Genomic DNA, 26,632 nt, shown 5'->3' on the forward strand with positions numbered 1-26,632 from the left:
TTTCTGAGTTTATTCTTTGTATTGTCTTTCCACATGCATTATGATATATATGCGCCAATGACTAGACAGAAAAGACAGAAAGGGATGTATAGGACAAAAGAAGTATCTATGATAGGATGTCTTGAAATAGCTTAAACACATCAATCTTGGAGACATAAGGGACTGAAGATGCTGGAAGCTAAAAGATGCCGTGCAAGTTGCTAATAAGGTGTATGGTGTGTTGGCCTTCATTAGTCAAGAGATTGAGCTCAAGAGCCACAAGGTAATGTTGCAGCTCTATAAAGCCCTAATTAGTCCATACATGGAATATTGTGTTCAGTTATGGCCACCTCATTATAGGATATGGAAGCTTTAGAGAGGGTGCAGAGGAGATTCTCCAGGAGGCTGCCAGGACTACAGAGCACATCTTATGAGGATAGGTTGAATGAGCTAGGGCTTTTCTCTTTGGAGAGAAGGAAGCTGAGAGATTACTTGATAGAGGTGTACAAGATGATAAAAGGCATAGATCGAGTGGACAGCCAGAAAAGTTTTCCTAGGGCAGAAATGGCTATTACAATTGGGCATAAGCTGAAGGTGTTTAGAGGAAAGTATAGGGTGGTGTCAGAAGTATGTTCTATACACAGAGAGTGGTGGGTGCATGGAACACCTTGCCAGGGATGGTGGTAGAGGCAGATACACTAGTGACATTTAAGAAACTCTTGGATATGCACATGGATAAAAGAAAAATGGAAGTTTATGTAGGAGGGAAAGGTTAAATTGATCTTGGAATGGGTTAAAAGCTCATGGGCCTGTACTGTGCGGTAATGTTCTATGTTCTAAACAATCTTCTGCAGGATCTCAGTGAGTGACATATAACCTTCTTGGTCTATGTAATGATTTGCTATTGGTAACCTACTCAGGAGGTCAGACTTATGAAAGTAGTCATGGAAAATATTTCACCAAGATAGGCAATGGGTCTCAAAGCTCCAACTATAGAATGAGTGCACAGTGTTATATTGTTGGCATTTACCACCTTGATGCCATAGCCAAGAAAGCTCACCAGTGTCTCTACTTCCTCAGGAGGCTAAAGAAATTTGGCATCTCTCTTTAGATGCTCATCACTTTTTATTAATACACCACAGAAAGCTTCCTATCTGGATGCATCATGGCTAGTATGGCAATTGCACTAATTCTGACTGCTAGAAAGTGCAGAGAGTTATGGACATAGCTCAGCATATCATGAAATGATTCTTTCTTTATTTTTTTCACAAATTGGATGTATGACTGGCTTTGTTGTGTGGGGTTCTTCATGAATTCTATTGTGTTCCTTTGTTTTGTGGTTACCTGCAAGAAGATGAATCACAATTGTATAAGGTATGCATACTCTGATAATAAATGTACTTTGAACATTGAACTTTGAGTTCTGTCCTGAGACCAGGATGCAAGTTCCATTGCAAAGAAGCCATGACAGCACCTTTACTTTCTTAAAAGTTTGCATAGATTTGGCATACTATCTAAAACTTTGATGAACTTCTATAGATGCACAGCAGAGGGTATGGAAACCAATGCCCAGGAATAGAAAAGACTACAGAAAGAAATGGATACAGCCCAGTCCATCATGGGTAGAGTCGTCCCCACCATTGAGCACATTTACATGGAGCATTGACACAAGAAAGCAACATCCGTTATCAAGGATCAGACCATTCAGGCCTTGCTTTCTTATCACTACCACAGGGCAGAAGGTACAAGAGCCTTGGGTTCCACATCACCAGGTTCAGGAATAGTTATTACCCTAAGACCATCCACTAGCGTGGATACCTTCACTCACCTTAATACTAAACTGATTCCACAACCTTACGACTTTTTTCAGACTTTACAACTCATATTAATTTACACAATTTTCTTCTCTTAAACATTGGTTGTTTGTCAGTTTTTGTTTGTGTGGAGATTATCATTGTATTTCTTTGTCTTACCGTGAATCCCTGCAAGAAAATGATCTCAAGGTAGTCTATTGTGACATATATATACTGTGATAAAAAAAATTACTTTGAACTTTGGAGATTGGTGAACATGGAATTGGGATGATATGGTGGTTGTCTGTCATATCCGCCGATGACAGGAAACCTGTGTCTTCCGGTTTAAGATGGCACTACTGAAGTTGAGCGACAGCTCATCGGTGATTTTCAAAGCAAGAAATATGACTGAATTAATGAAAAATCTCTGAAAGCAATGCATGGTCGAGATGGAGTTGAAACAACTGGAGTGGAGAAAAGTTGGAGTGGAGTTGCTTTGGAGCCCATCCACCTAAACAAGAAGTAAGGTTGGATCCATCTAAGTGCTGTGCCGATTTAGAAAAGTCAAATTTAGGCCAGAACACAGGGCCCAGGTTCAGAGCATATCACTGTGGCAGGGCCTGCGTTCGAGTGCGGGGAAAGACCCGGTATTTGGACAATTTAAACACAGGACCAGATGGACTGAAAAGGCAGAATGTCAGGACTGGTGGTGAGAGCTGGGACCGGTTCTGCTCCGTGACATATACTCTGCTCTAGTTGCTCCAGACATAGTGTTTGTGAGCTTCACAATGATTTGTGACTGAGGCTAAGGGCCTGCTCTTGCTTCAGGTTTATGGACTTAATTTTATTTTAATTGCTGTTGCTTGCTTTCTTGGTTGCATGATTTGTTTTGTTTTCTCTCTGTGCATTGGGTGTTTTTTTTCAAGTTTCATTCTTTCAGGTTTCTTGTTTTGTGGCTGCCTGTAAGCAGGCGAATATCAAGGTTGTATAATTTATGCATACTTTGATGATAAATGTACTTTGAACTTTGAGTTTTAAAAGTGAAAAGCTATTGCACTAGGGCAGTTCCACCCTCTCAATCTTAGAAGTCCAGGTCCAGTACAAATAGTCATCACAATTGGGTCTTCCTTGATTGCAATGTTTGACTAGGATTTCTTCTGTGTCTTGTCATGCTCTTTGATCTCCATGGAGCATCACAGAACCGCCTTCCTGATTGTTAGATCTTGCTGTAAATCCTATTCACCCAGTCCACTGGAGCTGACAGGCATGACCTATCTCACCAGCGTATAAGGCCTACTGGTTACTCTCACCTGACTAAACCTGCCTGTCAAAGTGGTATACCACATTGTGGCTGCTATCGCATGCAAGCAGCTACTTGGAGCCACAGGTGAGAGCTTAGTATCCTGTGAGGCACGAAGGTGGGTTAGCTGTCCCAGAATGAACATGACAAGTCCCTACACCAGAGGTGCTACCCTTCCCTGGATACCCTGTAACCTACAACCATCAGGTTCTAGAACTGAAGGGGATAATTTCACTCCTCTTATCACTGAATTGTCCACACAACCTATGGACTCACTCTCTAGTACTCTACATCTCATATTCTCGATATTTATTGCTTACTTATTTATTATTATTTGCTTTTTTCTTTTTGTATTTGCACCGTTTATTGTCTTATGCACATTGACTATTTGTCCATCCTGCTGGGTGTGATCTTTCATTGATTCTATTGTGTTTCTTGCATTTTCTGTGAATGCCGGCAAGAAAATGAATCTCAGGGTTGTATATGGTGACATACACGTACTGCGATTAAAAAATTATTTTGAACTTTGAAGTGCTGATATTCAAAGGAAACTCGGTGTCCTTGCATACCAGTTACTGAAAGCCAGCCTGCAGACACATGAGCAATTAGGAAGGCAAATGATATGTTGGCCTTCATTGAAAGAGGTTTTGAGTACAGGGCAAAGATGTCTTACTACAAATATAGGGACTTGGTGAGACTGCAAGTGAAGCATTAGGTACAACTTTGGTGTAATTACTTAGGAAAGGACATATTTGCTGGAGTGGAGTGGTTTGATAATTTTACAAGTTCCAGTTTTTGAACTAATCATATGAGGAGAAAATGGGTAGGCCAAGCTACTGATCTCTCTAACAATCAGGATCAGTTTATGATCTCCGAATTATATGAGTTGCTCTGCAAATATTACTATAAATTACAAAGTAAATAAAAATACAATAAAAAGGAACCAGTGAGTGAGTGAGGCCTCTGTCGGTTGAGGCCAACCATGGATGTTGCATCCTAGTTGTCTAGACACGCAAGTAGGATATGGAAACCAAGCTGTAGGCAATGTTGCCAGACAGCGTTGAACTCAGCGTAGGACTGCCTTAGGGATCCCAGCTCCGGATTTTTCCTCAGAGTTTACTCCCGAAGCCTTCACCGCAAAGCAGTGGAGGTTTGGGATCAGTTTTCTTTCCCCGAGATGAGCTGCCAACCATGGCTGACGAGCCCCATCTGCCTGACGCAACTGGTTTTAAAGCACCAGTTTATCCGTTTTTGCCCTTTCTCCTGTCAATAGAAACAGTTCGGCTGGGCTTAGTAAGTCATACTGTATGTGAAAGCCAGGAGCTGGACTTGACTGTTAGTGGCTAATTGAGGCACATGCCATTTATCAGGTAGTGGGAGCTTGTCCTTAAAAAATCATAAAAGGGAATAATTGGGTATAAATAATAACACCAAATGCTGGCAGAACTTAGCAGGCTAGACAGCATCTATGGGAGGAGGTAGTGACGACGTTTTGGGCCGAAACCCTTCAACTCTTCAATTGGGTAGAAATTATGGCTTGATGGACTTTCACAAATCTGATGGTGGAGAGCATGAAGAGGTAATGTTGAAAAGCATAAAATTCTTAAGGGCTCAACAGAGTGGATGTATACAGGATGTTTTCCAAACTAAAAAGTCTAGATCTGGTGTGCTCAAGATATTGGGCAGGCCACTTAGGTCTGAAACTTAAAACACAAAGATACAACTACAGATGCTGTGGATCAAAGAATACGTACACAAGGCTGGAAGAACTCAGCAGGTCAGGCAGCATCCGTGAGAAAAGAGTAGCCAACGTTTCGGGCCGAGACCCTTCATCACAGATGCTGTCTGACCTGCTGAGTTCTTCCAGCGTTGTGTACGTAGGTCTGAAACTTCCTCACTGCAGATGCTGGAATCTGGAGTAACAAAAATCATTAAAGGAATTAGAACCAGGTTTATTATCACTGTCTAGAAATGTGTTGCTTTGTGGCAGCAAATATATAAAATTATATATATTGTAAAAAAAACAACTGAAGAGTGATAAGGAAAGGGAAAACGAGCTAGTTACCTGTCCTTCAGGTGTGCTTAGGTGAGTTGACGGCAGTAGCAAAGGGGGCGGTTTCATTAACAGCCGCGCCTGCGTGCTCATCAGCCCGCCTCTCTCCAACCGATCGTTCCCATTGGCTGAAAGTAAGAGCTGAGGGGCGTTCCGATTGTCCGTTTGCTGCGCGCTGGTCGCTTCGCGCGACGGTGGTGGTGTGTTCCAGTCGCGAGCCGCGGCTCGAGGATGGCTGACGCCTGCGCGGAAGGCGCTGAGCGGAGTGAAGAGCAAGGTCGAGCGGCGGCTACAGGCAGTGCGCGCAGGGGCGCGCTGAGGACAGAGATAGGGGTGCTACTGCCAGCTCAGGCGAACTAACTGTGTCCGGGAGCGGAGGGGGAAGCCGAGCGGGGATGGCCGACCCCTTACGCCGGACTTTGTTCGCCAAGCTGAGGGGGAAGAAGCCCAAGAAGACTGCGAGCAGCGTCTCAAGGGGCCACGAAGGTAAAGCGAAGCTCCTTCAGCAGCGGCGGCGGCGACAACAACAGTTCCAGGCCGGGCCCGGGGCGTTTGGGTTAGGGGGACCGGCGGGTGGCAGTCGGGGCTCCCCGGTCCCAGGCAGAGGAGAGGATGAGAGGCGGAGCGTGTGCGAGGATCTGGCCGGTCCTCCGCCTGTGGACCCCATCCTGGCCGACCACGACGGCGGCGGCGATTACTATGACAACCGGCGTCGGCGGGCCTGCGGGGCTCGGCGGCCGTGTTTGGGCGGCCAGGCCGCTTCGCCGTGCCGCCGCGAGAGAGAGAGGCTGAGGAGCCGGCTGCAAGAAGCCATCCACGGCATGCCCACGGACACCCCCGCAACCGCGGGCTATCTCCGGGGCACCCCCTCGCTGGCCACGGCCTCCTCCGGCCAGCTTGACCTTCCCCGCCGGCAGCTCTCCGCTTCATTGCCTTCTTCCCGGAGTCATCTCTCCAGCCAGAGCCCGACGGCTCCCAGATCCCCTCTGCAGCGGTCAGTGAGCGACGGGGTCATTGATTATCTTTCCATCCTCGCTGACCGGTCAGTGGCGAACCCTCCTGGCTGGGGCCAAACATCTCCTCAGGCTGGGGGCTCGCACCCCGACCATTTATCCTCTTCGGTCTGTGTGAAGCCTTCAGAAAGTAATGTAATGCCCCTTTACGCAGGGTCTAAGCTGAATAAGTTGGGGGGTCCCAGTGATGCGATCTGCGGATCGTGCGACCAGCAAAACGATAGGCAGGGCTCCTCTTTAAAACCACCTGCGGTGACGGTCAACAAAATGCAGGAGTGGATGCACAGAGGGCGCATGCTGTCCTTGGAGATGAAAGAGCGCATTAGCGGGTCCGTAAAAGCCAGCCTGCCATCTGGTTCATTGCCAGGTCAGGCAGCCCGTAAAGTGGAAGCGCAGAAGGCGAGTTCCCCTGTGGCCGTCAGGGTGCAAGGGAACAAAACGGCCTCGCCCCCCGCTACCCAGAGGGTTTTCCTGACAGGTAGGCAGTTGCATTGGCAGCTGGACGGCTCCTTTACTGGGACTTGTGCATGGGTTTGTCTTAAAGCATCCAGCTGCTGTCTTGCTCTGCAGAATCGGCTATCTGAAAAGGGAGGCTTTTACTGCTCTGTACTGGTGGAGGCTTTTTCCTTAATATTGTACCTAAAATTTTCAGGGTGATACGCTACTACTAACACCGTATTACAAATGAGCAATGTCTTGCATTTAGAGTTCTTTTAAATTTATCATCAAGTATTTAAAATTTATTTTGTAGGTGATGTATGAAGTTTTAAACTTGTTGCATACTTGTGGTAACTGCTTTTTAGATCACAGAACACTTATCAGAATCAGGTTGAATATCACTGGCATACGTTGTGAAATTTGTTATGCAGCAGTAGTATATTGGAATGCATAATAAACACTGAATTGCAATAAGAAATATAAATCAAATAAGTAGTGTGGGTTCATTGTCCATTTAGATCTCTGGTGGACGGGAAGAAGCTGGTCCTGATGCATGGAGGACAGTACAGACCATTTGGCCCACAATGTTGTGCCCACCTTTCAACCTAATCCATAATCAATCTAACCCTTCTCTCCCATGTAGCCCTCATTTTTCTTTCATCTAAGTGCCTATCTAAGAGTTTGTACCCTGTGTTCAAGTCATTGAGTATATTTAAAGCGGACGTTGATTGGTTCATGATTAGTCAGAGCGTCAAAAATTTTGGAGAGAAAGCAGGAGAAGAATCTGGTTGAGAAGGATAATAAATCAGTCTTACTGGAATGGTGCCAATGTAAGTTTCTTGTGTCCCCAATGTATCTGCTTTACCAGTGCATTCCAGGCCACTGTTCCGTCTAACCTCTGCAGCCATGCAGTGACTGAAACGCTCCTGTGCACCTCGCCTTTGTTGCCGTGCAGCTGGAATAGATTTACGAAATGTGAAAGATTTTCTTTGTACCATATATTGTACCCTTACATTAATGAAATCAAAATGTGATATTTTCATTCTAAATATTCATAAGCATATTAAAATATAGAGTGCCGCACAGTTTTCAGGCTGTTTTTCAAAAAAAAATCTTGCTCAGAGTAATGTGGTTGGTCTGTGCAGCTGTTTATATAAAATGTAGAGGGGATGTTTCAGGCACCCACTCTGGAAGAAAGAAAAACAAATAAAAAATGCTACTTCTGGCATCCCCCCCCCCCCCCCCAATATTTTCCTCCAATCATATTGGCCATTTCTGCCCTGAGGAAAAGTCTCTGGTTATTTGGAGTTCTATGTAAAGTATGTACTGTATCTGTTGAAGGTTACTGATTCTGGAGCTGATTTTGCTCATCTCAATTGCAAAATGATGGGAGGAATAATTCATTGTGCTGTTAAGTGGCATTTAGTTGCAGCGTGTTCACTACTGTTGGTTAAGATTTTGTCAAAATTGACTCCTGACCTATTGAGAATCAGGTTTAAAACTTATTCAGCAGCAGCTTCTTCCCCTCTTCCATTCTAATACTGACCTGTTGTGTGGATTTTTGTCAAAATTGTTGTGTATCTTGTGCATAATTTTAAGTAACTATTTAAAAGGTTGGCAATTAATTTGTATCTACATCAAAACATATGGAGACATGCATCAAATCAGCAAGGATTGTGCTGGGCAGCTTGTAAGTGTTTGCACGCTTCCAGTGTCAATATAGCAAGCTCACAACTTACAGACCTCAACCTTTACATCTTTGGAATGTGGAAACCCACATGGTCATATTCAGACTCCTTACAGGCAGCGGTGGGAATTGAACCCCAATCAGTGACCGCCTGCACTGTAAAGTGATTACATTAATTGCTATGCTATAGTGCTGCCCTTGCAAGCATGCTTGAGCCCATCACCCTTACTGGGGCATAGCCTGCCGGAGTCTCCCATCGTGGGCTACTCTTTCAAGCTGTTCCCAGGTGTAGCCCATCAAATATTCCTCCTCTCCCAGGAATGATGTCTTTGGACCTTCTGTAGTTGTGGGGTTGCTAGCACCATGCCTGCCCACACCCCCCATCGCAGCGGGGCTTGGGACTCCATGGCAGAGTTGCCCATGTAATCCAGGGCAAATATTTCTATTGTGAATAATCAATGTTCATGGAACCTACAGAGGAGCTGAGGAATGATCAAACATATTTATTGAAATTTTTTCTTGTACTGAAGTTTAGAATGAACAAGGTTAAAATCTTCTTTTTGAATACTAATGAGCTTTTGATCATACTTGGAGATAACAGGATGCCTTTTAGGCTGTTATTAAATGGAATGCCATGGATATGGTAGGAAAGAATTTGAAAATGGTTCACATCTGATTCCTTTTTGTTTTGCCCCCTTTTTACTGGTGCCGATTGAGGTTCTATACTTCTGAATGTAGTGATGAAATCGTGCATTGAAAACATCTTGCAAAACAAATAAGATGTTTGATGTCTTGACTTATTTCAAACATGTAAATTTCGAGTATGAATGGCCATTTGGCCCCCTGAAGCTGCTCCACCATTCAATAAGACTATGGCTGATTTATTTGTAACAACTCTACATTCCAGGTGGCTCCCAACCCTTCCCCAGATACTGTCCTTTCATAGAGTATTACAGCACAGTACATGCCATTCAGCCCACGATATTGTCAACCTTTTAACTTGAAGATCAGTCTAACTCTTCCCACTTATATAGCACTCTATTTTTCTATTATCCATGTGTCTGTCTGAGTCTCCCAAATGTTCCTAATGTATCTGCCTCTAACAGCACGTCTGGCAGCACTCCCAATCTACTGCGTCATGGCCTTCTTGCACTGTTTTTAATTATACACACTGCATTCTGTAACTACACTGTATTTACTAAAGCAACCTACCAATGACACCCCCCACCCCCCACAATACTTTTCACCTTAAAAATGTTCCTTCCTATTGGTCATTTCCACCTTGGGTTGGGGAAATCTCTGGCTGTGCACTTGATCTATGCCTCTTATCATTGTGTGCACCTCTATCAAGTCACCTCTTATCCTCTTCTAAAGAGAAAAGCTCTTGGTTAAGAATCTGCTTGACTTTCTCTTAAAGATATTCAAAAATTCTTTTCCTCAAGGATAGTATTTTTGATAGCTTCTAATTGGGTTAAGATGAGAACTTTGAAAAGCTTTGAGATTTTCATTGCAAATTGGCCAATGAGCTATTGAAGAATAGTGTTGAAATGGAATATGGATGAAATTGTATTTGGCTGTTTTCAGTGCTTTAATTGGTTTATTATTGTCACATGTACTGAGAAACGGTGAAAGACTGTTTTGCATGCCATTCATACGGATCATTCTAAACCTGAGATCATTGAGGTAGTACAAAGGGAAAAACAATAACTGAATGCAGAATCTAGTGTTAGTTACAGAGTGCAGTGTGGGTAGATAAAAAATACAGTGCAAGGACCATGACGCAGTAGATTGAGAGATTGAATTTATCAGTTGTTCAAGTGTCCTTGAGTCTGCTGGTGTGTGTTTTCAAGCTTTTGTATCTTTTGATCAGGGTGGGAGAGGTTTTGATTATGTTGGCTGCTTTCCTGAGGCAGTGGGATACATCTTATTCTCCCTTTATTAGAATTTCTTTTTCATCAGAATTTTTTTCTTTTTCTCCCACATTTTCTCGCCTACCTTTCTGTTGGAGTCTATTTCACAGTCTGTAGCCAAATGTGGAAATTTGCACAACTGCAATGCATTAGCAGTTTAAAATATGGACAAGTTTTCTGCTGTTGGAGCTATGGGTTCTGTCTATTTTATTTTCTCAATATAAAATATTCATTGTTGTCATTGCAGTTGAATTAGGCCATTTAGCCCATCAAGTCAGCTCTGCCATTCCATCATGTTTGATTTATTATCATTCTCAAGCCCATTCGCCTGCCTTCTCTCTAACTTTTGATGCCCTGACTAATCAAGTACCTATCAACCTCTGTGTTAAATATACCCAATGACTTAGCCTCCACAGCTGTATGTGGCAATGAATTCCACAGATTCCCTCCCCTCTGGCTAAAGAAATTCCTCCTCATCTGTTCTAAAGGAATGTCCCCCTATTCTAATGCTCTGCCCTCTGGGCTAGACTCGACCGCTGTAGGCCTTGACAGTAGAGATAATTGGCTGAGCATGAAATTTATGAATGTTGTACTGATGAAGGAGCTATGTAATTAAAGATTCTGGCAAATTAACTTTGTTTCCTCCCATCATGTTTAATTGACCTAGATGAGCTGGCTGGGTGGAATGATCTGAATTACTCAGTGCCTACTGAGATACATAGGACAATCCGAATTCACATTTTTATTCTGGCAGCATCTTCTCTGTTGTGGAGTTATCTAATAACTGCTGATTATTGCTTGGGTGTTTGGACATGGGACATTAGCACAGTACAGACCCTTCACCCCATGTTACATGCATTAAAGTCTTGAGCAGAAGAGATGGTGCTAGTGGGAATCCTTTCAAATTATAACATGCCATCACCTAGTTGGTAATCCATAATAGTACTGGAACAAAAAGCTATCATCAAATTTTATCTAATTATGCAAGAACAATGTTTGATATCACAGGCATCACATCAAATGTTTAGTAGTTGCAGAAGTTGCTATACATAATAAGCTATAAATTACAATATGAAATGTATATTAAAAGATTAAAATGAGATTGCAAAAAGTGAACAAAGAGAAAGCTGAGGTAGTGTACATGGGTTCATTGTCCATTCAAAAATCTGCTGGCAGAGGGGAAGAGGCTGTTCCTGAAACATTGTCTTCAGGCTCCTGTACCTCCTTGATAGTAGCAATGAGAAGAAGGCATGTCTTGGGTGATAAATGCTGCTTTTCTGAGGCATCACCTTTTGAAGACGTCCTTGATGCTGGGGAGGCTAATACTCATGTTGGAGCTGCCTGAATTTGCAACCCTCAGCTTTTCCTGCTCCTGTGCAGTGGCCCCTAGATACCAGACGGTGATGCAACCGGTTAGAATGCTGTTCATGGGAACAATCTGGTCTCAATCAGGTGAAGGATATTTATTGTTTAAATTTGCTTCTAAGCTGATATTATGAAGATTCTACAATGTGATTATACAGTGTATGTAGAGAGTACCGTATATGCAACTTCAGTCCACACTAACTTGTTCTTCCACAGAGGAATTGTTACCATTTATTGTTCTCCGCAAGTATATAGTAACCCCACATCCCAGGGTCTTAAATCTGCAATAGATGTAAATGCATAAGCTTTTGAATTATTTTTCTCATGCAGGGTGTCAGGAGAGAAAGTAATGTTGATTTTTCTCCTGCCTTTTAGTGTGGAAGAAAACCAAAACTAAACTGTTGAACCAAATTATCACACTCAAAATGTTGGAGGAATTCTGCTGATCAGGCATCTATGGAAATGAATAAGCAATCGATGCCTCAGCCGAAACATCGATTATTTATTCCTTTCCGTAAATGCTGCCTGGCTTGCTGAGTTCCTCCAGCATTTTGTGTGTGTTGCTCTGGATTTCCAGCATTTGCAGAATCTCTTGTTTATGTATTGAATTATTGTTAATCCAATCAGCCTTCCAGAGGTTAACTATATTCACTGAAAGTTTTTATTCTTTAAACTTTTCTTTGGATTTGAGGTTAGTTTCTGAAAAACAAATTTAGAACATCAAGTGTTTTTAGGAGGAACATTCAAACTGTTAAAATATAACCTTTAATTTCAACTATGTAATTCTGTTTTTACATCTTAAGAAATTTAGTTTAAGATTAAAAAGCTGTTCGGACATTTGACAGTTACTTCAGTACTAAAGACTAGCCATGAGAAGAATTGCTAGCCTTGGGCACTGATTCCAGACATGTATATGGTCTGTTGACTGTGGTATGTGGAATATTTTGTGCAGGTTTCTTTAGTGAGTGTACGAGTTCGTTAAATTACTTGTCTTGAGCCTCGAGGCACAAATTCCCTCTTTCACCACCCTCCACCACCCCCCAGTCCCAATCTCCTTCCCTCAGCTCAATCCAAAAATGTAAATTGTACAGGGGAAATGATGTGCAATATTTGGGTAATGGTTAGTAATGAAAACATTAGCTTCTGTATGAAGATAGCAGTTACCTAGTTTACAGCATTGTCCAGAAAAACCTAGAAACAGAAGGCATGAATTGCTATATATTGGGAAGCTGACTGTTACAAAGTAGATTAAAGAGAGATGTCATATTCCAAGTAATCCTTAGCAGTTTAATCTTAGGACTTTGTTTGTTTAAGAGAAATACTTTATTTCTCTCAGCAATTAGAGTTGAAAAGACCAGGTCAAATTCAAATTAATTATTTGCATGTATTCATTGCATATCATTGTATGATATACAGTTTGTGTAGGCCATTCTGCCCATAGTCTGTGCTGCCATTTTATCAAGACAAATCCATTTCCCTCACAGCCCTGTTGTCCTGCCTTCTTCCTGAAATCTTTGACACCCTGCCTCATCAAGAACCGATCAAACTGTGCTTTAAATGTACCCAATGACTTGGCTTTCACAGTGTCTGTGGTAATGAATTCTGCAGATACACTAACCTCTGGATAAAGAAATTCATCTGTTCTAAATGGATGACCCTCTATTCTGACATTGTGCTCTCTGGTCATAGACTCCCCTACTATAGGAACTAATGGGAACTGAATTTAATCTTGTGCATATAACAGAGCAGTATGGCACAAGAACAGGCCCTTCAGCCCTCGATGATGTGCTTGAACCAATAATGTTTTGGCTAATTCCGTGTATATTGTGAATACCATGTATGTGTTAAGGCACTCATTTCACAAGAACTCAAAACACTAATAAATGCAACATAATCTCTTTACTCTGCTTACTAGCAACTGTGCATTGTGAATCAACAACCTTCAAAACTTGGGCTTCTGTACCTCTCTCTGCAACTGGATCCTTGACTTCCTCACCGGGAGACCACAGTGTGCAGATCAGTTATAAAACCTCCTTGCTGACAATCAACATGTGCCTTCAGGAATGTGTGCTTAGCTTTACTCTGTCTATACTCATGATTGTGTGACTAGGCACAGCTCAACACCATCTATATACTCATTGGTGATACCACTGTTGGTAGAATCTCAGATGGCCTTCAGGAGGCATACAGATTGGTTGGTTTGGTGGTGTTGCAACAACCATCTCAGACTCAAAGTCAGCAAGACTAAAGAAATGAGTGTGGGCTTCAAAGGTCAGTGGGGGGGAAAGGGGAAGCAGCTTCAAGCTTCTGGGTGTCAATATCCAAGGACCTATCCTTTGTCCAACACCTTTAAGTAGGCAAACAGTAGCTATACTTCATTATGAGTTTGAGGAGATTTAGTGTGCTACAAAAGATTCTAACAAATTTTTACAGATGTTTTGAGAGTATTCTAGCTGGTTGTATAACTGGCTGGCATGGAGAGGCCTCAGTTGTAAACTCAGCCAATTTCATCACAGGCACAAGACTCTGAGGAGATTTTAAAGGTGATGCCTCAGAAATCGGCATTGATTAAGGACCCCCGCCACCCAGAACATACCGTCTTCTCATTGATCATATGAGAGGAGAGATATAGGAGCTTGAAGATGCACACTCGAAGTTTCAGGACCATCTTTCCATCTGCAATCAGATTTCCGAATGGACAATGAACCCATGTACACTACCTCAATATTCCTCTTTTGCACCTTTTTTTATTTTGTAAAATGAAATCACCATTAGAAAGAGATGACATAGAGTCGGAAGGTGTTGAGTCATTGTGAATAGAGCTAAGGAACTGCAAGGGTTAAAAAAGGCCCTGTTGTAAAAAGGAAGTTGTATACAGACTCCTAAACAGTAGTAATGATGTGGTCTACAAATTGCAACAGGAGATAGAAACTGTATGTCAAAAAAGCAATGATACAGTGGTCTTGGATGATTTCAATATCCAGGTAGTTTGGGAAAATTAGGTTGGTGCTGGATTACAGGAGGGAGAATTTCTAGAGTCCCTATGATGGCTTACCTCGTGGTTGAACAGAGGGTCAGCTATTCTGCAATGGGTTGATTAGAGAGCTTAAGGTAAAAGAACCCTTAGGAGCAAGTGATCATAATGTGATCAATTTCACCCTGAAATTTGAGAAGTAGAAGCTGATACTCAACTAGTATCAGTATTACAATGAAGTAAAGGGAAGAGGAGGAAGCATTCAGAAGGAAAGATGACACCAACCATGGTTAACAAGAAGTCAAAACCAACATAAAAGCCAAAGAGAGGGCAGACAATAGAGCAAAAATTAGTGGGAAGTTGGAGGATTGGAAAGCATTTTTAAAATAAAACAAAAGCCAACTACAGTCATTAGAAGGTAAAGATGGAATATAAAAATAAACTAGCCAATAATATTAGAGGATACCAAAAGTTTCTTCAGTGTAAAAGCTAGTGTAAAAGAGGGACAAGCATGGATATTGGACCACTGGAAAACTATGCTGGAGAGGTAGTTTTGGGGGATAATGAAATAGCGGACAGACTAAATAAGTATTTTGCATTAGTCTTCACTGTGGAAGACACTAGCAGTATGGTGGAAGTTCCAGGTGTCGGGGATATGAAGTTACCATAACTAGAGAGAAGATTCTTGGGGAAACTGAAAGGTCTGAAGGTAGACCTGGACCAGTTGGTGTATACCACAGTTCTTAAAGAGGTGGCTGAAGAGATTGTGAAGGTATTAGTAATAATCTTTCACGAGATTCTGGAATGGTTCCAGAAGACTAGAAAATTGAAAATGTCATGCCACTCTTCAAAAAGGGAGAGAGATGGAAGAAAGGAAATGAGAGACCAGTTAATCTGATCTCAGTAGTTGGGAAGATATTAGAGTTGATTATTAAGTTCGAGCACTCGGGGTACTTGGAGGCTCATTATAAAATGGGTCATAGTCATCGTAGTTTCCCTGAGGGAAAATCTTGCCTGCCAAACCTGTTGGAATTCTTAAAAGTAGTAGGCAGGATATACAATGGAGAATTGGTTGATGTTGTGTAATTGGGTTTTCAGAAGGCCTTTGACAAGGTGCCACACGAAGCTGATAAGCTACAAGCCCATGGTATTAGAGGAAAGATTCTAGCACGGATAAAGCATAAGGCAAAGAGTGGGAATAAAGGAGTCTTTTCTGATTGGCTGCCCATGATTAGTGTTCCACAGAGGTCTCTGTGGGGATGATGAAATTGTCTTTGTTGCAAAGTTTACAGATGATATGATGATAGGCGGGTAGTTTTGAAGAAATAGAGGGGGTGCAGAAGGATTTGTACAGATTAGGAGAATGGGCAAAGAAGTGGCAGATGGAATACAGTGCCAGGAAGTGTATGGTCATGCACTTTGGTAGAAGAAATGAAAGGGTTGATTATTCTCTAAATGGAGAGAATACAAAAAAAAACTTGAGTCCTTGTGCAGGATTTCCTAAAGGTTAATTTGCAGGTTGACTCTGGGGAGGAAGGCAAATGCAATGTTAGCATTCATTTCAAGAGGACCAGAATATAATAGCAAGGATGCTATGTTGAAACTTTATAAAGCACTGGAGGTCTCACCATGAGTATTGCGTACAGGTTTGTGCCCCTTAGAAAGGATGTGCTGAAACTGGAGAGGGTTCAAAAGAGATTAACAAAAATGATTCCAGGATTGAATTGCTTGGCATGAAGAGCATTTGATAGTTTTGGGCCTTTATTCACTGGAATTCAGAAGAAGTAGCAGTGACCTTATTGAAAGCTATCGGATGGTGAAAGGCCTTGGAGAGTGGATGTGCAGAGGATGTTTCCTATGGTTAAGAGACCAATGGACACAGCCAATGAAGACCAGTGGACACAGCCTCAGAATAGATGGGCATCCTTTTGGAATGGAGATGATGAATTTCTTTAACTAGATGTAATGCACTGTAAGGTTTCACTGCTAATGTAATGGTTTCTCTGTAGCAGCAATGTTTGGGTTATGATTGGAGATAACAGGGCTTGGAATGTGGGGGGGGGGGGTGGTTCCACACAATGAGAGATGTTTCTTGAGTCTGGAAGAGAGATTTTCAGTCCTCTGATTGGCGAGAGAAGAAGGAAAGCGTGTGTGGAGAGAGAGCTGGGAGACTACCGAACAGAGTGGACCGGGAGTGAGAGTCCGAAGGCCAGCGATGGTTGGAGGAGGTCGATGGTTGATGAATGGCTGTATTTGTGAGCTCCAACGTGCACTTTTGACTTTTCTCTTAAAATGGGCCTTTTTTTAACTTTACTAACCTTAAGTAGCCGAATGGTCTACTTCTGCACCTATTGTCTATATTCAAATTAAGATTTATAAAGTTCAGTCAGTTAATTGCATATGGTGTACTGTCTGATATTTTGCAGTGTGGATTTGTAACCGGGCAACACATCACGCAGCATCCACACGAACGAGATTTCTCAGTTTGGCAGGGCCAGAAGTTGTCTTCCCCTAGACGAACTCATGCTGGCCAAGCCTAAAGGTTACAATTGTGGGAGCTCGTCCAGGATTGATTCCGTTGGATGCTGTGTGATTACCCTGAGCAATGAACCAATGGGGTTGATATTTGTACTCCGGATGAATTGTTAATTGCTGTTAATACTGTTAAAGTTGTGATTACAGGCAGAGGTTTGATAAAATGACAGGCGCAGCTCTCGTTTTAATGCAGACCAGCACTGAGGTAGCGGTAGTTGGGGGTGGAGATTTCAAAGACAGGGTTCTCTCGTTTCTGAGGAGTGAGGGGAAAGACTGGTCGGTTTTGGAACGTCTAATTAGTCCACTTCCCCTGGTGAAGAGTGAGAATTCTGAGTTAGTATCCACCCTTTGGCGAATGAATGGAAAAATCAGATTCGAAGTCTCAGCTATGGCAGGCTCTGCCTATTCTCTGGAATAATGCCCACCCCTAAAGGGAAAGTGGAGTATGAAGCTTGGATGGAGCGGACCTCTCAGTTCTTAGATGAGTGGCAGTGCTCTGAGGTAAAGTGACAGAGATTGGTTGAAAGTTTGAATAGGCGGGCTGCTGATGTTGCAAGAGCTGTCAGGTTGAAATATCCGGTAGCGACAGCTGCTAATTACATGCAAGCATTGGACAATGCTTTTGGCCTGACAGTGAGCCCAATGGAGTTCATAGTGGGGTTTGAGAGCATGCATCAGGAGAAGGGGGAGAAACTTTCTGCTTTTATTTTTCAGCTAGAGAGGCAGCTTGCAGTGCAGAGGGGTCATTCAGGTGGCTGAGGTGGATCAGTTAAGAATGGACCAGATAGCCAGGGGCACCCAGTCCCACGACCTGATTGCGTGGGGTCTCCGACAGTCTTGTAAGATGTGCCCCCCCCTCCATCTTTTGTTGAGCTTATGAGAGAGGTATGGGAAGAGGAGAACGTGGCAGAGGCACGGGAGGACTCCTTCAGCAGGGTACAGTCCTCGGTAGTAGTTCCCGGTGGTGAAGTGACCACAGATAACTTATCTTGGGGAGTGGTAGAGGAGATTGTGGCAGAGTTGAGACTAGAGACATGTTGGCTGTTATCAGCGGGTGTGGACCTCCCCATGTGGTAGAGCTGATTGGGGGGGAGGGGACAAACAATGCAGCAGGTGTTATGCCAGAAGGAGAGTGAGTCCCTGGGTACCTAAGCAGGGAGAGTCATTGGGGAAAACCTAGAGGAGACCCAGTGAGGGAATGGCCTGGTGTCTCTGGGGGAGCACGTTCCCAGCAATGTACCAAGGAACCCCCGAAAGGAAAAAGCCCTATTCCTGAAGGCTTAGTGGGTCCATGCTCCAGTGTGTCGCTACTAATAGAGGGTATTTCTGCTAAAGTCATACTCGACACTGGGTCGCAGTTCATGTTGTTGTACTATTTGTTTTACAACTGGTGTCTGAAGCATATGCCTTTGACACCATTCAGTGCACTAGAGATCTGGGGGCTTAGTGCTAGTGGTTATCCACACAACAGTTATTTGTCAGTGAAGTTGGAGTTCTCTGAGGCCGAAGTGGGATTGTCTGAGGTCCTTGATACCTTGGTGCTGGTTTGTCCAGACCATGTTGAGAAGGGTGGTGTTTCAATTCTGGTGGGGACCAACACACCTCTTGTGAAAGAGGCTCATGGGGACCTGAAAGGAGAAGGCTAGCGAGAGTTTTCTGGGAATATCGTCTGTGCACCCAGTGTTTTGAGCTGCTTTTGAGGAAGTGTGTGGCTGCATCAGGCCGGATACCGAATTTAGATGAAGGACTATGTGGTTCACCCAGTCGAAGCCAATGGTGGTACAGCCCAGGGAAGTAGTGAGAGTGATGGGGACCCCCAGATTTTCCAGAGTGCCTGAGGGCAAAGCCATCTCAGTGGACGCTCCAGAAGACCACAAGGGGGAGTCAGGATTTCCTGCTGGGGTACTAGTGAGGCCCGAATTGCAGAAGCCCTCAGTTGTACAGGCAAGCAGGATGGCAGTGATTGTCAGGAACACTATGAAGAGGGAGGTCACCTTAAAGTGGGGATGCCCCTGGCACATTTGTTCCCAGTGATGGTAATGTCTAGTGATCCTGTGAGACATGCTGGGGAGAAGCTATTGAAAAAAGGGGTCAAGTTGACCACTGAGTCATTCAACTTCGGGGGCTCCCTGGTTCCTGCGGGTTGGAAGAGGAGGCTGAGAGAGAAGATGTTGAAGCTGGAAGGTGTCTTTTCCACTGAGTTTGATGTGGGTTGCTCCAAGAGCATGTGTCACACTATCCGGGTGACTGAGGACACCCTGTTTAGAGAGGTCACGGCGACTGGCCCCCTGTAGACATGCAACAGCATTTGTGTAAGTTGAAGGAAGCTGGAATCATTTGAGTCCTGAAGCCCCTATGCATTCCCAATAGTAGTGGACTGGAAGAAGAATGGGAAGATATGGATGTGTGTGGACTATAGGACTCTGAGCAGGCGCACCTTCCCTGACCAGTACATGGTCCTGAGGATTGAAGATGCACTGGCCTGTCTGAGTGGCGAGAAGTGGTTCAGTGTACTGGATTTGAGAAGTGGATATTACCAGATCCCCATGAGTGAGGCTGACAAAGAGAAGATGGCCTTTATATGTCCCCTGGGATTCTTCCAGTTTGAAAGGATGCCCCAGGGTGTAACGGGAGCTCCTGCAACTTTCCAGCGAGTCATGGAGAAGATGGTGGGGGATATGAATTTGCTTGAGGTTTTGCTGTATCTGGATGACCTCATTTGGATTCACCTTGGAAGAACATGAAATGAGGCTGCTGAAGGTGCTGGCCCTTCTGAAAGCTAAAGGGTTAAAGCCTTCCCTGGACAAGTGTCAATTCTGCAAGACGTCTGTTAGCTGTGTTGGACACACAGTCTCATGGGATGGAGTAGCTACAGATCCAGCTAAGAGGCAGTTTCCACTTGGCCAAGACCCCACACTGCGTTCCTTCCTCAGGTTTTGTGGATACTATCGGAGATTTGTGAAAGGCCACGTGAAAGTGAGTCACCCATTGAATCAGCTTCTGTGCAGTTATCTTCCCTTGGGGAAGAAAGGGAGGGGGGAAGGGACAGGAGGGTGGAGAATATTTTAACCTGTTGGAACCCTTTACATCCCACCTCGGTCCAGACTGTGAAGAGGCCTTGCAGTCGTTGAAGGGGCTGCTGACCCAAGTGCCAGTGCTGGCTTTTGTGGATCCTCGATTGCCGTATGTACTGCACACAGATACCAGCCAGGAGGGCTTGGGGGGCATCCTGTATCAGGATCAGGGCGTCGGGTTGAGACCTGTTGCGTTTGTCAGCTGGAGTCTGTTGCCCTCCGAAGAAGACTATCCCACACACAAGTTGGTATTTCTGGCGTTAAAATGGGCGGTGGTGGATAAGCTGAGTGACTACCTCCATGGGGCCAAGTTTGAGGTGAGGACAGACAACAACCCTCTAAATTATATCCTGACCTCAGTGAAACTGGATGCCACAGGCCATCGGTGGTTGGCAGCATTGTCTGCCTATGATTTCAGCCTGAAGTACTAGCTGGGAAGCAGGAACGTTGATGCTATTACTTTGTCCTGGTGGGGGCATGAGGGACTGGACTTGGACGAGGAGTGGGAGAGCGTTCCTGCCCCGGGGGAGAAAGACGTGTCAGTTTGTCATCACCGTGAGGGCAGAGGAGAAGGAGGGGCAGGATCGAGTGGTGGATCAATTGGGGGCTTTTGATGACACCATCCCCCAAGTTTATTGTAACCTGACTGCTCTGAAGACATCAGCTGCCAGAGTTGTTCTGGGGAAGTGGCAGCTGCTCAGTGAGATGATCCAGGCATTTGGGTGGCGGTTGAAAAGGGAGACATGGTTCAGGCGGAGAAGATGAAACGTGTCTGTGCCTCCATTACTGTGAGAATGGCCTTAATTGGAGTTGAAGAACCAGATCTTGTACTGGGTCATGTCACCCCAGGACTGACCCTGGCTTTGCCAACTGGTTCTGCTGGAGAAGTATTGGAGGATTGTGTTGAAGTCACTTTGTGATGATTCTGGACATTTGGGGGTGGAAAGTCCTATGGATTGCTCAGAGACCGGTTTTACTGGTCCCAAATGAAGTCGGAGGTCAAAGAATACTGCAAGTCATGCATTTGATGCATATGGCAGAAGACATTGCCTATGTGGGCAGCTCCCTTGTCCCACCTGCAAGGTGCAGGGCCTCTGGACCTGGTGTGTATGGATTTCTTGTCAATAGAACCTGGTACCAGCAACACAGCAAATGTCTTAGTCATCATGGACCACTACACCAGATATGCTCAGTCTTTTCCTACCAAGGGCCAGAGGGTGTCTACTGTGTCAAAAGTGTTATGGGAGAAGTATTTTATTATGGCCTTCCCAGGCGAATATATAGTGATCAGGGATGGGATTTTGAGAGCAGACTCATTCATGAGTTACTGGGCATGCTTGGAGTCGTGAAGTCGAGGATCATGCCCTATCACCTGCAGGGTGATCCTCAGCCAGAGGGGTTTAATCAGACCTTGCTAGACATGCTCGGGACCCTGGAGATCAGCAAGAAGAGCAGGTGGAGTAAACGTATTGGGCATCTGGTTCATAGTTATAAGTGTACACGAAATGAAGCTACTGGGTACTCGCCATATTATCTGATGTTTGGGCACGAGGCAAGGTTGCCCATTGACCATTATTTTGGGGCTGATGAGGGTGACTTACCACTGAAGACTTACCTGAAGTGTATGACGTGAGAAGAGTTGAAAAAGGCTTATGAATTAGCTGGGGTCATGGCTGCCAAGCAGAATCAAGGAAATAAGAGGAGGTATGATCAGAAGGTGAGGTCCTCCCAACTCCTCAAGGAGTTTGGGGCTACCTGGAAAACATAAGTTGGCTGACTGCTGGGCGGCTATGCCCTATGAGGTGGAGAGTCAGATGCCAAACCTACTACCAGTTTTCTGGGTGAAACCAGAGGATGGGAATGGACCTGTCAAGATTCTCCATCGGAACCACCTGTTGCTCCTTGGACAAGAGGTCTGGGCAGACCCAGAGCCTGACTTGGAGCGTACATCTAGTAAGAGGACTCTATGGAAATGTGGGGTAACTACTGGGCCCCCAACAGGTGAGGTTAGGCGGCCCCTCCACCCCTGAGAGGGATACTGCTGCCTTTCGCTAACTCCCCATTGATTGAGGAAGAGACTCCTGGCCCTTCTCCCTTTGAGACAGTTGAAGTGGGGGGGGGGCGATATGTGGGCAGCCTGGGTTGCAGTGGGACTCTGCAGGGGAGGAAGCGTGGTTTGGCCATGGGACAGGGCGCAGATTTGCAGATGGGCATGAGTGATAGATCGTGGGAGGACTCGCCAGGTAGACTGGAAGGGTCTGAACCTGGAGAGCTAGATGAGGGGGTCCAGAGGTCTCAGAGAATTAGGAGACCACCAGATGGGCTGGCTTATGTAGCACCAGGGAACAGAATGTGACCCCTACTGTTCTGGGGAGTTTTGTCACTGCGTTTTATACCTGGGTTGAGCCTGAGGGTTACATAGAGAGCAGTTAATCTGTGGAATTCTTTGTCACAGGCAGCTGTGGAGGCCAAGTCTTTATGTATATTTAAGGTAGAGATTGATGGATTCTTAATTGGTCAGCGCATGAAGGAATATGTGGAGAAGGCAGCAGATTAGAGCTGAAAGTAAAATTGGATCAGCCTTGATGAAATAGCAGAGCAAGCTTGATGGGCCGAATGTCCTAATTCTGCATCTATCTTATGGTCTTATAATAAATCTGATTCTGTTTTCAAAGAGGGCTAAAGTAAATATGGCAAAACGTACATTTAACATAAGTTGTGCATCTCCCTCTTGGGCATCATGCTAACTTCCAGTCTATATTCTGGACTTGTAGAACAATACAGCACAGTATGAGCCCTTTTACCCTACAATATTGTGCTGACTTGTATAACCAACTCTGTGATCAATCTAACCCTTTCTCCCCCCCCCCCCCAATATAACTTTCCATTTTTCTTGCATCCATGTACCTGGAGTCTCTTAAGACTTCCTGTTATATTGGCAATTTGCCTACCGCCACAACTGATCAACAGAAAACGCAGTAGCTACATTATACATGCTGTCCTTACACAGGCTTGACAAGAAGCTCCCTCCAGGCTCGACAAGAAGCTCAGAGACCTCTGCCTTCACCCTGTCTTGTGTAGCTGGATCCTGGACTTCCTGTCAGATCACCCGCAGGTAGTAAGAGTGAGCTCCTCCATAATTGACCCTTAACCCAGGTGCCCCTCGGGGCTGTGTACTAAGCCCCCTCCTTTACTCTCTGTATATCCGTGACTGTGTCGTCAACCACAGCTCCAATCTGCTAATTAAATTTGCTCACGACACTACACTAATTGGCCTAATCTCAAATAATAGTGAGGCAACCTACAGAGACGAAGTCATCACCCTGATAGTGTGTCAAGAAAACAACCTCTCCCTCAATGTTGCAAAAACCAAGGATCTGGTCGTGGATTACAGGAAGAGTGGAGACAGGCAAACCCCTATAGACTGCAATAGATCTGGGGTTGAGAGGGTGAACAGTTTCCATTTTCTTCGCATAAACATCACTGAGGATCTCGTGGTCTGTACATAGCAGCTGTGTGGTGAAAAAGGCATAACGGTTGAAGTTTGGTATGGGCCCCCATATTCTAAGAACTTTCTATAGAGGCACAATTGAGAGCATCCTGACTGGCTGCATCACTGCCTGGTATGGGAACTACACTTCCCTCAATTGCAGGACTCTGGACAGTCCAGTGCATCTGTAGATGTGAACTTCCCACTATTCAGGACATTTACAAAGACAGGTGTGTTTATATATTTAAAAAAAAAGCCTGAACAATCATTGGGGGCCAGAGTCACCCCAATCACAAACTGTTCTAGCTGCTACCATCCACGAAAAGGTACTACAGCATAAAAACCAGATCAAACAGGCTCCAGGACAGCTTCTTCCACCAGGCCATCAGACTGATTAATTCATACTGACATAACTGTATTTTGAGTTATATTGACTATCCTGTTGTACATAATATTTATAATCTATATACTACTAAGACTCTCATGCTGTTTCTGTTTGTGACCTCCAATTAGCACAAACGGTGCATTACAGTGGCACTTTTTTGGCTAAATTGACTTAAAATGCACTAACTTACAGAGTGCAGGCAAAGTTCAGGGTTATATATTTGTATAAAATTGCTCATTCGTCAAAATTAACACAGTTCGCTTTCACCCAAGAGCTGATCTGCCATCATAGAAATGGAACGCGACACCACGACGCATGCACACGGCCAGCCTCAGCAGCGACACCAACTGGAGCATAAGGGCAGGGCAGCTCAATTTCGAGCAGTCACATTCAGCATGTGCAGGATTGGGACAGATCTAACTGCCACCCAGCAATAAGAGATAATTAAATCTTACTGTAATGACATACTTCGAGACACCCATAAAACCCTTTGCTGCAGTCAAAGGACAGCGGTGACTAATATGTCCATTTAGGAGAGCTCCAACCACATCAAGAATAATCAGCATTCTGGAGGCTTTGGTGTTACTACTTCGCATCTTCTAATCAGTATTAGGGTAAAAAAAAAAGGTCATTCTAATTATGCCGCGTGGAAAGAGAAGGGGGGCATTATGGTCAAGAGATGATGCAAAACGTTGTCGGGAAGTGGCAAGAAGGGGGAGAGAACACGAATCAGATGAGGCCAGGGCTGCACGACTCCAGGATCAAAGAGTCAAGACAAAAAAGATGAGAGGAGGAGAGGCATGCATGTCTCCAGAATGAGAACAGCAGGCACAGGAGGAAGAGAGAGAGAAAGAGACAAAGGAGCAGAGAAATGCACGTCTCCAAGATAAGAGACAAAGAACAGACACCAGAAGAGATGGCGCATGAAAGTTCTGCATGTCTCCAGAATGACAGTGAGAGGCACAAGGGTAGCAGATCAACCAGAAATGATGCCATCAGAAGTGTCCTTCGTTAAACAAGGAGGAACTGTCTTTGCCTTGCTACGCATCTTTCTTCTTTAATAAACTGAGTTTTTCATCCTCAATTTCCAAAGCAAAGCAATACCAATAGCATTCAGGAAAATTTAATGTTCATTCTGGTCACATCAGAGTGCACTACCTTTCTCTCACTCCGTTGTCCAGTAAATTACTATATTTGCACATTTGAATGGGAAGTAATGTAAGGTTTTTAACTTCATGTGTATGGAGGATTTATTAATATAGTAATAAGTCAAGTTGCAGTGTACTAGCCACTTAACACTTTTTTTTGTAAAAGAACTCTGAAATCTCCCATAAACATTCCTCCAGTCACCTTAAAAGGATGTCCTCTGGTATTTCTGTCCTGGGGAAGTATCTGGCTGTCTACTGGTTCTGATCTTGTACACCTCTCTCAAGTTGCCTCTATTCGCCTTTGTGCCAAAGAAAATCCTTTGCTCACTAAGCTTCCCTAAAACATCTCTTCTGCACTCTCTCCAAAGCCTCTCAATCCTTTCTTTCTTTTTCAATCTTTTTATTATTGCTATTAGTATCAACAAAACAGATACATAGATAATGAGATTACAAACATACACATTTCAACTGAACATGAAAGAGTACATAAGCAATGATTACATTATAAATGAGTATTCCCAAATCATGGATGATACAATATACAAATAAGCAAGGCAAACCTGGGTATATCATAATATGTTTAAAAAAGAAAAAAAATATGCAAAAAAACTAATCTAATAACTAACAAAACAAAACAAGAAAAAATGGAAAAAAAAGGGCTGTTTATACTATCTCACAAGAATACATAATCATCAGTGTTGTCAACTCCGATCCTCTCAACATAAATAAGATTAAGGCTGGAAAATCCAATAAGCTTGGAACAGGGTCATATTACATCATATGAAAATATTGAATAAATGGTCTCCATATCTTTTCAAATTTAATAGAAGTATCGAATACACCACTTCTAATTTTTTCTAAATATAAACATAACATAGTTTGAGAAAGCCAATGAAATACAGTGGGGGGATTAATTTCCTTCCAATTCAACAAAATAGATCTTCTAGCCATCAAAGTGAGAAATGCAATCATTCGACAGGTGGAAGGAGATAAGTGAATTGAGTCCATCATCGGTAAACCAAAAATTGCAGTAATAGGATGGGGTTGTAAATCGATGTTCAATACCGCAGAGATAATATCAAAAATATCTTTCCAATATTTTTTCAAAAGTGGACATGACCAAAACATATGAGTTAAAGACGCGATTTCCAATTGACATCTGTCACAAATAGGGTTTATATAAGAATAAAAATGAGCTAATTTATCCTTGGACATATGGGCCCTATGTACAACCTTAAATTGTATTAATGAATGTTTGGCACATATAGATGATGTATTAACTAATTGAAGAATTCTATCCCAATTCTCACTAGGAATAATAAGATTAAGCTCTCTTTCCCAATCATTCTCTCAATCCTTCCTTTGAGGTGACCATACTATACACAGTACTCCACGTGTAGTCTAACCAGAGTTTTTAGAGTTGCAACATTACCTCGCAGCTTTTGAACCCAGTCCTCAAATTAATGAAAGCCAACACACCATGCATCA

The 26,632-nt window shown here is 43.7% G+C and overlaps 1 protein-coding gene across 1 annotated transcript in view; it reads left to right on the forward strand.

Moving 5' to 3' along the window:
* Window positions 1-5,327: 5,327 nt before the first annotated feature.
* The window catches only part of syde2 (synapse defective 1, Rho GTPase, homolog 2 (C. elegans)), a 143,254-nt gene continuing 121,949 nt past the window's right edge, over window positions 5,328-26,632 (forward strand). The window contains exon 1 of the mRNA XM_073062510.1: window positions 5,328-5,611. Within this exon, the coding sequence (XP_072918611.1) occupies window positions 5,521-5,611 (91 nt within the window). The 5' untranslated portion in view covers window positions 5,328-5,520. The remainder of the gene's footprint in view (window positions 5,612-26,632) is intronic.

Source organism: Hemitrygon akajei, chromosome 12, assembly GCF_048418815.1.
Source record: "Hemitrygon akajei chromosome 12, sHemAka1.3, whole genome shotgun sequence".
Classification (NCBI taxonomy): Eukaryota; Metazoa; Chordata; class Chondrichthyes; order Myliobatiformes; family Dasyatidae; genus Hemitrygon; species Hemitrygon akajei.